This window comes from Pleurodeles waltl, chromosome 4_2 (assembly GCF_031143425.1).
Source record: "Pleurodeles waltl isolate 20211129_DDA chromosome 4_2, aPleWal1.hap1.20221129, whole genome shotgun sequence".
Lineage (NCBI taxonomy): Eukaryota > Metazoa > Chordata > Amphibia > Caudata > Salamandridae > Pleurodeles > Pleurodeles waltl.
The window spans coordinates 572,889,362-572,907,501 of NC_090443.1; the positions used below are offsets into that span (position 1 = coordinate 572,889,362).

The 18,140-nt window shown below is 43.0% G+C and overlaps 1 protein-coding gene across 1 annotated transcript in view; it reads right to left on the reverse strand.

The window, feature by feature from the left end:
* Window positions 1-18,140, reverse strand: part of LOC138293112 (regulator of G-protein signaling 5-like) — a 254,152-nt gene that overhangs the window by 79,915 nt on the left and 156,097 nt on the right. The window contains exon 2 of the mRNA XM_069232130.1: window positions 5,458-5,568. Coding sequence (XP_069088231.1) covers window positions 5,458-5,568 — 111 coding nt within the window. The remainder of the gene's footprint in view (window positions 1-5,457; window positions 5,569-18,140) is intronic.

The following is an 18,140-nucleotide window of genomic DNA, read 5'->3' on the forward strand; positions in this document are numbered from 1 at the left end:
TATGGACTGTTCTTCTTAGCCCTCTGCAGAGGTATATGGTGAAATGTTGTGTTATAAAATAATAACGCTTTTGCAGAATCCCGACTGATGAGGAAAGATAAAACATCCCTGCTAAAAAGCAGGCTGAACTAAAACTAATAAAATTTATAAATGAAATTGGAGTGTATATATATTGGTAAAAGGGCACAGGCTGCAGGCCTAAGCTAGGCTAAAATATGTGTGCCCAAGCAAGGTGTGAAAGTGAACCCATGACAAGCGGTACATTTTGAGGGTTTTGGGATAAGGATGAGGATGTAGGTTGGAGGTGGAGAGGACTGGAAAAGATTTACATTCCAGGGCATTGAAATCTTGAATGGTTTTGGTAGGTAGTTTTTAAACAATGGATAGTCCTTCTTTAATCTTCTTACTGGGGCCGTCTATGATCCGTATTTTGTAAGCTGGTGTGTGGCTTCATGTATAGCATTCTATCATTATTTAGCCAAGTTTCTTGATGAACAGCATGTCAAGGATGGAGTTTGATATTATTTAACAGAAGTTAAAATGGGTCCTGCTCATTGACATTATCGTTGAGAAGCAAAAAGGGGTGTGGTGAGTAAAGTGAAGGCATAGGCCAAGTATGCGCTGGGGTAAAAGGGTAGAGGAGAGGAGTGATAATAGACGTGGCATTACTGCTGGCTCAAGCATTCAGCATTGTGGCTTCATAGGTTTAGGAAGCGACGGAGAAAGGAGAGTTTGGTGTAAGGAGCTAGAAGGGAGCTTAAGTGGGTGGGAGTTACTGAAAACAGTTTTGCAGGTAAGTATATACAACTTACAGTCTTGGTTTTCAGGATGAAGAATCAGCACTAGGCAAGGTTCAGGTAAGTGGCAAATCTGCACTTCCAGCAGCACAGGGGCAGCCGGGTTCAGACTTGGGATCTGGGCTAATGTTATCCAATTGAGGAATGGAGTAATCGAAGAGATGCTGCTCACAGGTGAGCAAAGTGGATTGGTAACCCAGTCTCTGGGGTTTAAGGTAAGCATCGGGGCAACAAGGCAGCACCAATCTTAACCGTCAGCAACAGAGGGACAACTGGCTGCAGAGTGCCAAGACAGCGTTGGACACCCAATGTTATCCAGTGGAGAGAGTGGGTAGTAGAAGAGATGCTGCTCACTGGTGAGTAAAGTGGTTTGGTAACACAGTCTCCAGGGGTTAAGGTAAGCATGGGGGGGGGGCCCAAGGCATACTTAAAGATGCCTGAATGAGACATTGGGGTAAACACTAAAAGAGGAAATTGAGGATTTAAAGGCAAATTATCAGTGTGGACAACATGTGATGATGGTGAAGAAGAGATAGTAAGAGGGGCAGAGGCAGAGGTATTGGTCACATGAACAATAGTCAAACTGTACAGGAAGTAGAGTGTTGGTGAGAAAGTTTACTGGTAGAAGTTGGTGTGTAAGAGTTTTCAGAAGTAAAAAGTAAGTGCAATGTCAGCAGAAACGTGTTAAGTATGGTGACCTCAGGGAATGGGAAGAGGAGGGTGCATTGGTGAAGGAAAAAATAGAGACCTAGATGGGCCAAAGTGAAGACTAAATAGGACTGCAAGTGTGGAAGTGGGTAAAGGGAATTAGAAAAAGGAGATAACAGGTGGAAGAATTGGATCATTGTAGTAGATGTGAGAAGTTAGGTTTGAAGCTGTTTCCCTCTGGATTACGACATGATTCCAAAAACACAGGCCATACTCAAAAGGCAGCTATTCATGGTAATAGTTTGAACTCTCTAGAAGGGCAGATTCAGTAGCTTGCAGATATATGTGGTGTCAACCCAGAAGCAGTGGAGATCAGTATCACATATAGATCACTATGAAGGAGTTTCTAATTATTGGTGTCTGGATTATGAAGTTAGTTGCAAAGAAGCTGGGGCTCAGCCTTTTAGGACCAATTGTTTTATTGATTGTTGGTCAGTGCAAGAAAGGTTCTCTTGTAGTTACGCAGTTTCACCCCTGTAACATCTGCACCTCAACTTCCAGGAACAACTTGTGCTGCAAGTTATGGGTCAATCCAAGGGAACTTACAATTAGTGTTGTTTCATAATGTTGGAGCCGCAAGAGTTCAACTTACTGGAAGTGCTTTTATTGCCTAAATGCTGAGGTGGGGTGGGTTTAAAGAACAGAGAGGCATATTTACAAAAACGTTGTGCATCGATCCAGGTGCACCACTTTTCTTGCATCGCCTCTGCCCCACCGAACAATGCCGTGGTTGTGCAATAATTACAATACCGCGCACCATGGTGGTCGTTAGGACGATAGTGTCAAACATTTTTATGCTGTTGTAGAGCTTTGTTATACTAGAGGCAAACATTTTGATACTAGTGCAGCAAAGCACTGGGAGGCCCATTGATTGAAATGGGTGGGTCATTTTAACGCCTGTTCTGAGCAAGCGTTAGGAATGATGGATAAAAGGGTGCAGTGAAATGTTGTAAATTTGACTGTGCCATTTGTCGGGACTCCCTTCGTTGGAACACCCCACCTTGCAGACATGCCTGGTGCAAGTATAATGTAGCTCAAGGGCTTACAAAGTGGTGCAATGCCACCATTGCACTACTTTGTAAATACGGCGTGGGACAAAGGCCTCATTAATGCCATCTTAGCGTAAAAAAATTATGTTTGGGGGTCGCAAGGTAGCGCTAGAGGCTTGTAAATATGCCCCAGGATTGATTCATTCCTTTGTCAGGTGTGGTTTCAATTTGGAGTTGCAGGAGCTCTTTTACTAGGAATGGCTAGATAGGAATGATTAGATTAGCATTTTGGCATGCCAGTCAAAGAGTGGGATATGGTTTTAACTTAAGAGGATACACCCAATTTAGTGAGCAAAGTAGTATCCACACTTGAGTGTTGTGAGTTCTGGTTCTTGGAGCCATCAGTGTTGTGGCTTATTAGGTTAGTCAAGAAGTGGCAGATTTTTAAGGTGCAACTTTGAAACTCACAAGTATAGGTCTATGGGATCTATCCGGAGTTTGTGACGGCCAATGAATGAGCCTCAAGGGAGTTTACTCAGAATTAAAGGTGTGGAATTCACAGCTTCCTTAGAGTCAAACACGTATGTCATTGTAAAGGAACTAAAATGCTAAGCGTATATCAAGTGTACATCATTCATCAAATCCCACCATGCAATTAATGGAGTGTTATCTTGAATAAAGCACAGCTTCTAACAGACAGCAGTGTCTGTGAACTGTGGAGTCCACATAGAATAAAGGTGCAGCCTCCCACAACCAAAAAACAAAGTAAGGCTAGGATTCTAAGACACTTAAAGCAGAATAATATTGTAAGAATATGGTTAGTTTGGAATAGATGTGATGAATTGAAGGGAAGAGATCTTTAGAGAGACAGTTTGTTTATGATGAAGCAAAACAGTTGTCCTTCAGGTAATGGCTTGACCAGGGCCAAACACAGAAGATGCCACAAAAATAAAACTCACCTGTATGCCCTTTACTAGGATTTTTTGGATAGGTATCCTCCAAGGTGAGATTAAACAAAGAGGGAAAGTAAAAGTGGGCCAAAGGGGCAGGCACACAGTGGCCACATGCCCAAGGGCTGGAATTCAATCTGCTGGGTAGCTTTACATTTGAAAATACTTTTTTGTTAAAATCTGCAGATTATGCAGAAGATGATGGATTATGTGGCAAATCTGACAAATGTACAATTATGCAAAAATCGCTGTGGTCGTCGAATCACATACGTCCAGTGCCCCTGGCTAAACAACAGTATTAAATATGAAGTATTATTCATAGTCTGCACAGCAGCACTAAAAGTACTTTTGAAGGGAAGGAGGCACTGCAAATTAAATTGTTGCCTTTACCTTTCAGATTTCAGAAGAGTGGTGTACTTTTGATGGAAATTATTCTTTCCTACACAGTACCACATAAATTATCTCTGTGGCTTATCCATTCCCTTAGACCCATTTAAGAAAGGATTTGACAGAGAAGAAAACATGTAGGATGGGCAGAGCAGGGAATCGATTTATTGTGGTAATTTGTAAATTGAATAAGGTAAGACAAGGACATGTCACTCCAGATGCCTCTACTTATAGGAAACAAAGGATAGAATAGTTCTACAATGGTTTAGGAGGGAATAGACAACTGAGCAAAACCTAAATGCACAAGAGCGCTCAAATTGCAACATCACAATGTTGAATATGAAGTAAATTCCACAATCTGCACAGTAGCACACAAAAGGTACATGAAGGGCTGGCAGTGCTGCAAATTAGCTTTTACTTCTCAGATCTGAGAAGGATAGTACTTTCAGTAGCAATGATGTCCTCCAATACTGTTCACACCACAGTCTTACCAGAGTGTCTGAATGTAGAGTGGTGTGTTCCACTTAAAGTACTAAGGCCCTGATTTATACTTTTTGATGCAAACCTGTGTTAACACAGGTTTGCGTCAAAAGGTTTACCGCCGGCTAGTACCATTCCTGGACCCCAGCCAGGCTTCATATTTAAGGAATTTCGCTAGTCGGCAGTAAGGCACGGTTAGCGTCAAAATGAATGATGCTAACCAGGGGGGGGGTGGCGTTGGGGAAACAGGAGGTAGTGCGTCGAAGAATGGCGCTAGTCAGGTTAGAGTCAAAAAAATTACGTTAACCAGACTAGCGTCATTTTTTGATGCACAACCCCCATTGACATGACTCCTGTCTTATTAAACACAGGAGTCATGCCCCCCTGACCAATGGCCATGCCCATGGGCACAGTGCCATGTAGGGGGGCCCAAGTTAGGCCCCCCTATGGCACTTGTAAAAAACGTTTTTAACTTACCTGGACTTACCTTGGATGGGTCCCCCCATTCTTAGGTGTCCTCCAGGTGTGGATAAGGGTGGCTGGGTGTGTCCCTGGGGGCAGGGAAGGGCACCTGTGGACTGCTTCCATGGGCCCTGACTTGATTTGTGCATGGGAGGATAAATAAGGCACAAAGGCCTTAGAGTCATTTTTTGCCGGGAATGCCTACCTTGCATCTCATTGGCGCAAGGTAGGTTTTCACTGAAAAAAAATGACTTTAACTCCAATATTCTGCGCTAGACAGTTCTAGCGTCAAAATATAAATATGGAGTTAAGTTTGCACCGGATTTTAGTAAAAAAATGCCGCACATCCAGCACAAACAGAGTATAATTATGCCCCTCAAATTGAACGGCAAATCCAGTCCATGTAATAGAATACTTTCACTCACACTATTTAATTCTGTGTACTGAGCACCGCATACATATAAATAATATACAATAGTTGATTGTGTAGTATGTAGCTTAATTTAGGGAAAAATGATTATCACACTAGGTAATTATTCTAAGTGACATTTCATATTGATTTTCAGTATCTGCAACTCTAGAACAAGACACATATAACGATGAAGAAGTACACAATGGGAGTTTCTAGTGTTGTGTGAAATGAGATGATTATTTATTGTAAGGAGAAAAAGTTTCAGTACATACTTGGGAGCCTTGATTGTCTTCTCAGGCTTTTCGGGATATGGGATGATGAGATCAAAGGCAGATTCAGGTTTCTGGAGCAGGACTCCTAATTTGGTCTTGATCCCCTTTGCCCTGAGGAGAAAATATATAAAAACATTTTGCAATCACTGTTACAAATATGTATTCCTTATATCTAATAGCCTCTGCACAGAATATGTATTTTCCTCTCCCGATCTATGAGTTAACAATGTGTGCTCTGAGTGGGATTTACATTTATTGTGGCACTAATGGAAATTATTCGAATATCACCCTACATGAAAGTATCTCCTGAAGGTACAATAATACAATGTTAATAGTTCATTGGTTACCTACGTCATGTTGACTGTGTAATTTTCTGCAGTGTGCGTGAATGCATAGTGGCGTGTCAACATTTTTCACTGTATTTGTATGGTGTGGTCCTTTACACTCCCTGTGCGCGCTCAGCAATTTCCCTCTGTCGGTGTGAAGGACACTTTTGCTATTGGGATCAATCACTTGCAGCCAAGACCATAAAAACCACTCTCCTACCTTTGGCTGGGTTCGTTCTACAGAATTACCATTTGCATACGTACATAACACATACATACAGCTCCCTACTATCTTCATTGGACCAATGCCCAGCAGATTTTCAGAAATTACAAATTTACAAACGTTTCTTTTTGTTTACAAGTTTTTCTTTATTAGTGCTACATACAACCTCAGTATTTCACCACGTTTCATGAGGTGGCTGCACTGTACAAAAACAGCATTTGATAGGACACAGTTACCATGATGACAGCATAGTGGAATGCTGTCATAAAGGTAGACTTGATGGGTGTAGCTTTGGTACACCAAAAGATTTGTGGCTCATTTTATCAAGTGAAGAGGCAATTTTCTTATTGCTGTTATTCTCCTCTTCTGGTTGGTGAAGGGTTTCATTGTCGCGACACCGCTGGCAGAGCTGATGTTTACATTAATGTGTGTGCATGAGTCACGTGTAATTGGGGAAGGTGCAGCGACAGCAGGGAGGACACTGCCAGGATTTGTTCAGTGAGCCGTATGGGATCGGGTGGGAAGAAAGCGTTTTCTTTCTTGGGGATGAGAGAGCAATTTTACAGCTTAAATTGGTATGTGCAGAGCATGAAGTGTTTTGTATCTGCGTCAATCTGAGGATAATTTCAATGTAGGCATTGAACAAACATGCCACCCCGCAACATAAGCCGTGCATTATGAGGTATGTTGTATGGTCCATGCATTTCATTGGCGACTCTATCCTATTGCACTACAAAAAAAAACAGGTTTTACAACGTTGCCCACTGTACTTTTTGTCCTTCAGCTGCAGTAGGAGGTCCTGGACATTCCTATTAGACAGGGTTGCAGCGCAGGAGCAGTCAGCACAGTCACGCTGTGGGCTTCCATTGTTAGGCATTGAAAGATGTATTTGCGACCAAAACTCCGATACTGCGGGCATATTTATCCTCTGTTTGCGCCGAATGTGCTTCATAAATTTTGAAGCACATTCGGCGCAAACCGTGCAACATTTTTAAACTTTGACGCCCGAGCCCGCGGATGTCAAAATTCCTCCGTGTGCGACATTTTTTGGATGCAGGAAACTGCCTTGTGTTAATGACATGCAAGGTAGGCATTCCCACCCAAAAAATGACTTTAAGGCCTGTGCGTCTTATTTATACTCCTGCGTCATTTTGATGCACAGGAGGGGGCGGGCCTTAAAAAACGGCGCACAGCCTGATGTGTGCCGTTTTTTAACACCTGGGTGTGGGCAGGCGTTAAGGGACCTGTGGGCTCACTTCCATGGTCTCTGACCATGGAAGGAGTCCAGAGGTGCCCTTCCCTGCCCCCAGGAACACCTCCTGCCACCCTCGCCCACCCCTGGAGGACACCCAGGTAAGTACAGGTTAGGTGAGGTAAGTATTTTTTTTTTTTTAAGTGGCATGGGGGGCCTAACTTGGGCTCCCCTACATGTCACTGTGCCCAATGACCATGACCAGGGGACAGATGGTTTATTAGGTATGGGACGATTACATGATATATCTCGAATCACAGGATGTTGATCCATCGCTAAGACTTGAACAAGGATCGACTGCTTTAAAGCGGGCAGCTTTGCCATAACGTCAAGTTGGATCTTCTGTTCCACACTATTCCAACGTAGGTAAGACTCATACTAGTAAACATGAAAGAACACTCATTCCAGAGTCAGGGCATGGCAGGGCAATATTCTGTAATGCAATTAGCAGAATAAGTCTTCCTTTTACCCTTCAAGTGATCTTCATGTGCTGTTTGGAGTCCTTCAGTTTTTAGACTTTCTAAGTTTATTGCTGGCTGTTAATATTGAATATCCAAAGGCTTTTAGGACTAAAACACAGCATGGATGCTTGCAATTTTGTAAAGTTCAGCAATTTGTTAATCACTTCTGACCAACGTCAGGCACCACTTCATGGTGGGAATTTATTTTCCTAGATCTGGGGGCCGGTACATCAACTTTACAGAGATTTAGTGAAAATATTTTCTAAGGCCAGATTTGTGATGGTGTTGAGTTTCCATTTAATGATAGTTATAACTTGTCCAGGTGATCAATAATTATTCTAGTGTACTTTTCCTAGTATTGTAATTGTTTGTTCTTGTTTTCGTCTGATTTGTCTTGTTTTGTATCACACACCTTTATTTATTTTGTCAAAAGATATCCGCTTTACAGCCTAATAGTTTTGTTTTGTTTGAATACGTGCATAACTTCTTTTGATATCTGAGTTTGATTTTATGATACACTTGTTAGGTCTGGATTGACAGAGAAGATGTAACCAGAATTTATGTGATCAAGTAACAAGGTTCCAAGAGTACTCAGGGAGGGACTGTGGCTCCGCCACAAAATTGGTTTATTTGAGTTCAGATTTTAATTTGTGAATAGTTGTGTGCTTCCACAGAAAGATTGCATTTTCTGCAGTCAGCAGTGATCATTCCATTCTTCAGCTGTTTAGTCAGGCTGTTTACCTAGCAAAGCTACAGTGCTTAATCTTTTTTGGACACACACATACCACTGTAATGGTTAGAGCTTGCACTCTTGGTCACACAAAAATCACTGTGAGGCTATTAAACAACATCCATAAGAGAACTGCATGATTATGGTGTTTGTTCTTCTATGGTTGCCCTGTGTATAGGCTTATGCTCAAGTTGCGATAAAGTCAGTGTGCGTGACTTAGTTATTGCTAATAGAGTATTTTAAAGTCATTAGGCATTTTTGAGTGGATTTTTATTATTCCTTTAAAATCTCCAGAGAGGTGTGTTGTTACATGGAACCACACATTTTACAGTAGAAGGCAATTGGTTTAGTGTTGGTCACCCTCTATGAGAAATTGTGGACTTAGACTTATACTTAGATAACCTTAGGAGACCTACTATTTTGTGTTGTCGAACATTATGTGGTTTACATTTCTAATGTTGTGACTGTATGCCTGATGGTTGCCTTGTTGGAAAGGTCACGCTCAATACAGTAGGCTGTGTTGGGTACGAGTACAAGACAATGATATAGGGTACACACCTGATTAGTTCACTGGTAAAAGTTATGTCCAAAGCCATAGGTATGATCTCTGTAGTATAAAGTGTTGTTACAAAGGTAGTAGACTTGGCATACTTATTGCTAAAAGCATTTCTTAAATCTAGAAAGCCTCCAAGTATGGATTATTATCACTCATTGTTACTAGCAATAGAGGGGTATTTTGTTACATAAAATCTCGCAGGTTACTCTAGTAGACAACAATTTTGCTGTTTGTCATCCTCTGTGACAACCCCTGGGGTTAGGAGAGTTTATTTGCAATACCTCTTGTTAGGTACTTTTGTAAGGGGCTGTATATTGTTTTTCTCCCTGGAATTTCGTACATATTGGTAAGCCAGATGCACTCTTCAGCATGCAGTGCCTTGAGGCAACAACCTAGAATCTTCAGAACTTTCAGGTCACTTAATATTCAGAACTGGTCTCACCCAATATAACACCTGTCAGTGCCATAGTCAAGCAGTCTACTTGTGAGTCAACAACACCCATTCATCCGGATTTCAGTTGGTCCTACCACACAGGTGCATCACTCCAAGTACCTGGCGAATCTGATGGGGATAACTGACAGTTTGCACTGACCAATGCAGCTGTACCTAGACTCTTTCAGGACACTTGCATAGAAAGTCAATGTTACACTGACCCTATACCAGGGTCAATTATAGGAGTCCCTTCCACAATTCGATCCTCCTGCATGGTTGGCTCTTCCTTCCCTTGCTCACAGGTAGGATATCCCAGCACCAAAGACAGCCTGGTAATTCTGCCTTTAGTTTGGACCCAAGTGATGTTTCTTCACTTGAGGGGAGTTTGATGTCAGTCCAACACCAACACTTGGCTGAGTAGTAGTCCTTGAGTTCACTGAAGAGTAACTTTCCTTGACAGAAGTGGCAAAAATAGTGAACCACAATGGGTCTTGAGCTCCAATGTTTATACAAATTTGTCAGATGGAGAATGTGTATTCTAGATTGATTTCCTTGAAAACTGTTTCAGTTAGTCCCTGTTTCATGACCATTACCAATACTTGTTAGTAGATGTTGTCAAATGTTGACTGGTCTGTGCCATTTCCTTCAAGCTGAGGCATGATGCAGTGTATGCTTACCATGAACACTTGGCACTGTGCATGGTGACCTACACAATAAATAGTTGTTGCCTACTGTACACAACTACTTGGTGTTTCTGCCAAAATCCGATGTGTACAACAAGTAATAGGGAAAAGGGATTTGTTTGGAGATGCCACGTACTCAAGCTCATAGTCTGTTGGAATACATATTCAAGCTTTTAAATTACAACTAATCTAGGAAATTATTGAAAAAAGGCAGAATATGATACACTACAGATTCTTGCTTGCGGTGTTCCTGCGTTTTAAAGTAATTATTTCCTAGTAGTAGCTTTGTGAAATTCTCAGTATCTTCCAAGATTTGACTATGATAAATTTTGTTTTTTTGGCATGGAGCAGGGAATGAATCTAGTGTTATGCTTTTCTCTCTTTTTTTTTGTATCATTCCGATAGTCAGATATTCTCATAAGGTAGATCATCCCGTCACAGTCATTCTTTAGAAATTAACTTTTAACCCCTAGGCCCTGAGTTGAAAACCTAGGCCCATATTTATATTTTTTTACGCAAATCAGCGCTTGGGCAGATTTGCGTCAAAATGTTTACCACCGGCTAACGCCATTCCAATGCCCCAGCCGGTCGCCTTATTTATGGAATGACGTTAGCCAGCGCTGCGGGATGGTTTGCGCCAAAATAAATGACGGTAACCGGGCAGCAGAGGCGAAGGGAAGACTGGGCAAGTCAGGTTAGAGTAAAAGAATGGCCAAAGAATGGTGCAAGTCAGGTTAGAGTAAAAAATATTGGCTCTAACCTGACTTGTGCCATTCTTTGACGTACAACCCCCATGGAAATTACTCCTGTACTAGCAAAGACAGGAGTCATGTCCCCCTGCCCAATGGCCATGCCCAGGGGACTTCAGTCCCAAGTTAGGACCCCCTATGCCACCTAAAAAAAAAAAAAATTATACTTACCTGCACATGCCTGCACTCACCATGGATGGGTCCCCCATCCATGGGTATCCTCCAGGTGCGGGCGAGGGTGGCAGGGGGTGTCACTGGGTGCAGGGAAAGGCACCTGTGGACTGCTTCCATGGTCTCTGACCATGGAAATGAGCCCACAGGTCGCTTAATGCCTTGGTCATGGTGTTAAAAAATGGCACAAATCCGTCTGGGTGCCATGTTTTAAGGCCTGCCTCCTCCTGTGCGTCATTTTGAAGCCAAAGGATAAATAAGGCACACAGGCCTTAGAGTCATTTTTTGCACGGTAACGCCTACCTTGCATGTCATTAGCACAAGGTAGGTTTTCACGTACAAAAAATGACTCAAACTCCATAACTTTGGTGCTAGACAGGTCTAGCGTCAAAGTATAAATATGGAGTTAAGTTTGCTTCGAATTTGCGTTAAAAAAAAATGACACAAATCCGGCGCAAACAGAGTATAAATATGGGCCCCAGTGTGGTAGACTCAGCTTTTTGTCATTCTGATTTCAAGTCAATTAAAAATATGAAATACATTGAAATGGTAAATTATGCAATGAAGCGACTTTTTTTATAACTAACACTGTGACAGCTTTAAAGGTAGTAAATTTGAATCCCGTTTTCCACGTTACTCTTCTCACTTTCCACTGCACAGCACCATATTTTTAGTCCTAATCAAAATATTTTTGTACATAATGGATGCATGCTTTGCTTGTGTAGCTCTCCCTCACGTGGGTAGATTTAATACCTTCTCAATTTTGCGACTCACAAGAAATCTGTGTTTGCAGATGTTAAACTTTTTCCTTTCAATCAGCCTATCTTGTTTCTGGAAAAATGTTTTTATTTTGTGAAAATTCCTGAGAAAACGACAAAAAACAACTTCACTGAAAGATTTATCAACATTTTGTATCCCTACAAAGTTACAAAAAGTGATGCAAGCCAGCGAAAACTGTGATTACCTATTTACTTTATAATTCCAAACTGTTATGCTGGAAAGTAGCTTGAAATGTAAACACTAATAGTTCTTTGTGCTATTTTGCATGAAGGGAGCATCCCATGGATGATACATAGGTGCTCTCATGCTACCACCTTTGTTTTTTGACACAAAGCCCTACGCACTAACTATGGTAGACAGAGGTTTGTGCCAAAAATAGTGACTCTTCAAAGGAGGGGGTAACAATGAGAATTATTTTAATTTATTTTAGTTTTCCAAGATTGCATGTGCCCTACAGTGCACATGGAATGAGTGAAAAGTTTTGAAGTTAGCTTGGGCACATATCAATTTTCCACTTCAGATTGAATGCCTTTCCTTCTCATTCTGTGTTTGCCCCACCACGGAACACAGCTCTCTCACCATCCTTTCATTAGATCTGTAGTATACTTCCATTCCTGACGTCAGGGAGCTATTTTCCTTTTGCATTTTTTTGTGACGTGAGCTCCTCCTCTTGATGGGAGTGCATGCCCTTCTCCTCCATCCCTCTGTGTCCCCTATCCCGCATCGCTCTCCCCGAACTCCCCACATCCCTAGTTACCCTCAGTACCTCCACTCACTGCCTAGTATTGCTCTGCTTCCCTCGCTCCGCTGCTGACATCGTGCACTGCTGTCGCTTGGTGTCTCTCTTCTCTCCTCCTTTGCCACTCTCTCCATCACATGCTTTTACTGGTGTAAATATTAACATCTGCGTGTTGTGCTGCAACTTAGTTTGCCAGCCTAAGCCATTTCTTCTATTGGAGGACCACTTACTATTTGTTGGTTTGATCCATTTCTGGGCTGCTCTCATTGCTGTTTCGTGCTGTTCCTCCAACCACTGCTGCTGCTTCCCTTTGCTTGCTCATGCCTCTCACCCTTTCTCCCACGTTCTCACAATGCTGCCTCCCTTTTCTCCCTGTCTCTCCTGTGTGTCGGCTCCTCGCTGCCCCACCCTGTTCCCATGTAGGGTTGCCACTCATTATATTTCCTTGCCTCCAGGGTCCATTGTCTCATCAGACCCCTCACGTCACTTCCCACACACTGCCTACCTGCTTTTTCCCCTCCGTCTGTACTCTTGCATCCATGCTCGGATGCGCTGCAATTAGAGAGATCACAGCAGGGAAATCATGCACGTGACCACTGCTCCCGCAGAACAATGCAGAAAACAACAACATGCCAATTGTATTCAGTCTGGAGGGGGTAGGTGCAAACAGACCACAAACCATGCAATCTGAGATGGCAGTGTGGTGGTAGGAGCAAATAGAGCACACACCACTAAACCTCCTTTTGTCAGACATTCTCATCCATTGTAATGCCAGTTACCAAGGGCCAGATGTAGGTAAGGTTTTTCACGTCGCAAACAGCGAATTTCGCTGTTTGCGACGTGCAAAACCCACATCATGATGCCAAATTCCCGTTTTGCGAGTGGCAATTAGGAAGGGGTGTTCCCCTTCCTAATTGCGAGTCACAGCGCGATGCTGCATTGCATCGTAGTTACCACCAGTGTCACACCAGTGTTTTTTCAGAGCAGGCAGTGGTCCTATGGACGCGGTCGCAAAGCAATCGCAGTTACCACCAGTGTCACACTGGTGTTAACCCATTCGCAAAAGGGAAGGGGTCCCCTTTGTGAATGGCGTTTCATTTTTCCATTTTGTAATGCATCTCGTTTTCCTTTAGGGAAAACAAGCTGCATTAAAAAAAAAAAATGCTTTATTTAAAAGCAGTCACAGACATGGTGGCCTGCTGGAGACTCCCTGTGAGTGCTGCGAGTCGCAAGGGGGTCGCAAATTCCAACCCACCTCATTAATATTAATGAGGTGGGCCTCTGCAACCCCCTTGCGAGTCGCAGATGGTGTCAGGGACACCATCCTGCATCCTGAATTGCGACTCGACTCGCAATTCAGGACATTCGTACATCTGGCCCAAGTGTTTTTAAAGGAATAATTGTGCAAACAAGTAAAACACAGTGGCCCTCATTCTGATTCTGGCGGGCGGCGGAGGCCGCCCGCCAGAATTCAGCCCTCCATAATACCGCTCCGCGGTCAAAAGACCGCGGAGGGTATTATGAGTTTTTCCCTGGGCTGGCGGGCGGTCTCCAAAAGACCGCCCGCCAGCCCAGGGAAAAACTCCCTTCCCACGAGGATGCCGGCTCGTAATCGAGCCGGCGGAGTGGGAAGGTGCGACGGGTGCTACTGCACCCGTCGCGTATTTCACTGTCTGCTACGCAGACAGTGAAATACTAGCGGGGCCCTCTGAAATTGGCATGGGCACTGCAGGGGCCCCCAGGGGCCCCACGACAATCCTTACCGCCATCCTGTTCCTGGCGGGCGAGCCGCCAGGAACAGGATGGCGGTAAGGATTGTCAGAATCCCCTCGGCGGCGCAGCGAGCTGCGCCGCCTTGGAGGATTCTTAGGGGCAGTGGAAAACCGGCGGGAGACCGCCGGTTTTCCCTTTCTGACCGCGGCCAAAGCGCCGCGGTCAGAATGCCCAAGGGAGCACCGCCGGCCTGTCGGCGGTGCTCCCGCCCCCGTTGGCCCTGGCGGTTCTCTACCGCCAGGGTCATAATGAGGCCCAGTATGTCCAATACTCGTGTCTGCAAGAATCATGCTTAGAGCACTCTTTCTCCAGTTGCATTCCCTCCCTAGGCACACCTTTTCCATTCTGATAACTCAGACTGCATCCATCACAAAGGCTGGGAATAACGGCTGTCTACTTCACAATGCAGTGCATTATTCCCTAATGCCGCGTGACTAATGACTGTTCTCTTGCTGCGCTCGTGACAGGTAAACAAGAGCTGGGATCATCGTGCACTCCAAAAGAGTTACATGTGATTAGTTTCAAAATAAGAGTACAGCAGCTCTGCGTTTCAGGAGAAAAGGTTTGTAATGTGTAACTATTAATATACAAAGTGTGAATTTACAGTCAACTTCGTGTTGTTGCTGCGGGCTCTCGTTGTTGCTGCGCCGGCCGACCCGCCTATCTTTGTTTCAAAACATTTCTTTACTGCCATCAAAACATAGAAATTCTACTTTGATTCGCTGATCTACGATATTTCACACAGTTTGTTAAGCATAGCCCCCCATCACGGTGAGTTCACTTGTTAGAGTGACATTTCTGGATAACATTAGCTGGCTTTAGATTTTCAAGTGAATATGACGAAATTGTATCGGTTATGTTGTATGTTGATGTTATAAAGGGATCATAGACATTTACACCTGCACACTAAATAGCCACCACACTGATTACATTTACAGGATTAGTAGTTCAATAGAACTTCTGGACATACATCAACTGTATAGGCCCTAGTGCGATGCAACGCAGTTTAGTTCGTCATAAATGGGCCTTTATAATGGTAAACGTTGCATTGAGCGAATGCCTCCGCAAACTACTAGTAAATATAGGCCCATTATACATCAAACGTACTGTTTTGGTTTGCGTCACAATGTATCATAAACTTGTGGACCCAGTGCAGACCGGGACATTGTGCGCGTCATTACACTAAAAACAGTTCCTACCCCTAGTACAGGTGCACACACTGGCAGCTTGAGCATACACTAATGAGCTCAGTAGTGAAAGACAGAGCTGCAGTTTGAAACCACATTTCCGACTTTCATTGGAGACAGGATAGCCTCAGCTTGAAAAGAGGGAAGGACCACCCCACAGCCAAGTGCAGTGTGCCCCTCCCGGCAAGAGGGTGCCTGGAGCAGGGTCGAACTGGCCTACAGGCAATCAGGCAGTACCTGATGCGATGGTTTTTGGTAGTTGTGGGCTTGTTTTATGGCAAGGTGGACTGGTGTTTACTGTTGATTTCCCTAATATCACAAACATTGTCTGCAGCAAACACAAATACATGCAGTCTTCCATATCTTGCAAAATACCCATACAACATGTCTAAAAGTTCAAAATTGGTCTGATTTGCAAATGTGGGACACTTTTTTGCTATTTGATTCGCTAATGGGGGCCACTTTATTTTGGTGTCCAAGCCTAATTTTATCCCTGTCCAACCCTGGTCTGGAGCATATCTATGGTACCCTGTGAGCCTGTTCCAAGGAACGCACTGACAGTGCACCACTGTCTATGTGGTACAGTGTGCTTCCAGAGAGCCTCTTTACCATTACACCTGCATCAGTGATACAGCACAGGCACAATGGCAAAGGCTGCCTGCATGTGCATATTTTTGCGTTTGTATGGAGTTTATTTCTATGTAATCCATACTCCACATGGGTTTATGCAAGTGTCAGCAACCTCTTCTGTGATACCAAAGCGCCACAGGGGCACAAACAACAGGCACACATGCCCATTGTGTTCCGTGACATTGATATTATCAAGGTGTCCTGAACAAATCCACATTTAGAGTTTAATGTGAACATATAGAAACAACAAAAGACATACTAAATTAGGAAGTATGACAATTTAGAAAATTATTATTTTTTCTTCCTATACATGCAGCAGGAGTTTGTACAGCAAACAAATTTGTCCCACTTCGTGTTCCTCCCATCCATAATACATTATAGGAGTGTGTGCCTTTTTAGGGCTGAAGAATATAACGATATTAGCAGTGAGGGTGGCAGCAGTAAAGTGAGCACCTAATGTAATATTGTTTAGGGCAGTGGAATATGAATGAGTGTCTCACCTTAAGCAATTTGCAGAGAGAAAATATAATATTGTTTAGGGAAGTGGAATATGACTGAGCGCATCACTTAGCATTTTAGAGTCGGAGAAAGTAATGATATTATATTGAAATGATATTAAAATAAGAATCTCCTTTTAGCAATTTATAGCTAGGGAATTTAGTGATAAAGCTGTTGAGTGCTGCAGAATATGAATAAGCGCCTCCCTTAAGCAATTTAGAAGTAAAAACTGTAATGCTAATGCCGTCAATGATAAAGGTATTAGCATGAGTGGCTCCTTTAAGCATTTTAGAAATTTCTGATCCTGAATGATTCACCTTCCCTATTTTGGAATCTCAAGTGAACTATCAGCATGGCACTACTGCTCGACTAGTCTTAATGTTTGGTTCAGGCTTTTGCACAGCTAATGTAAAGAACTGACATTAAAGCTTTAAATGACAGCATATCACAGCTTTTTGTTTCAGGTAATTAACTAAGCTTGTCAAGATGTGTTACATAATAATACACAACTCATTGAGTGTTGTAGTTTGCCTTTTTGTCACAATACACAACGGGTCCCATTCATTGCTCAAGAACAATGTTCAAAGTCACCCACACAGCAATAAACCTGGCAGAACCCAAAAGAAACATTGCCAAGCACAGCTAGAGGAGCTTCAACGTAGATGCAACATAAAATGGTTTAAAGAACAACTTAAGTGTTTCATGGTACTTGCCCGACGCAAAGGGGCTGTCACACAAGTGGGGCCACTGGGAGCTTTGATAAATTTTTACACGAAAAATGATATAATGTTGAAACAGCCGAGTCGTATCGCGTCAGCCCACTGATGATCTATGTAAAGAAAGTGTAGTGGGACTGGAGCAGTGAAAACACATCTACATTTTTGAGCATAGCCCTATTATATAAAGTTACACAACATAGCTTGGTGTGGCATTCTCCATGTAAGGGAAACCAGCACAATGGCACAATGATTTTCCATAACGCTAGCACAGCATTAATAGCACGACTGCAGCCAATAACATCACTTATGCATAACTCTTAGCAAATATGGCGTTGTACAATTTTCTCGCATTCACACAGCCTGGCGTTGTATATTCCCATGCCACTCCGGTTTTTGAGTAAACAGATGGTAACCAGATGACTGTTCGATTAGCCCAGCATTTGCCAGGAGGAGGTAGCACAATATACCCTGGTAAGATAACACTCTCACCGCAGTGCCATTTTATAGGTGTTTTCGGGCCTTAGGCACAAGATATTTAGTGATCCCGTATTGAACAACTTTATTTATTACCCATTTCCAGCTCCTACAAGCCCTCATTATTCCAAACAATTTTGAATGATGGGTTACATTTTTAAAAGCATAAACACACATAAAATAGCCAAAAGCTTAAGTATACAATATGGAATGGTGTACCCCAGTGTTCAGAAGTCAAATAATCTCATTACGGCTTAGTGTATTCAATTCCTTTATTTTGTCAATACACACCAATACAG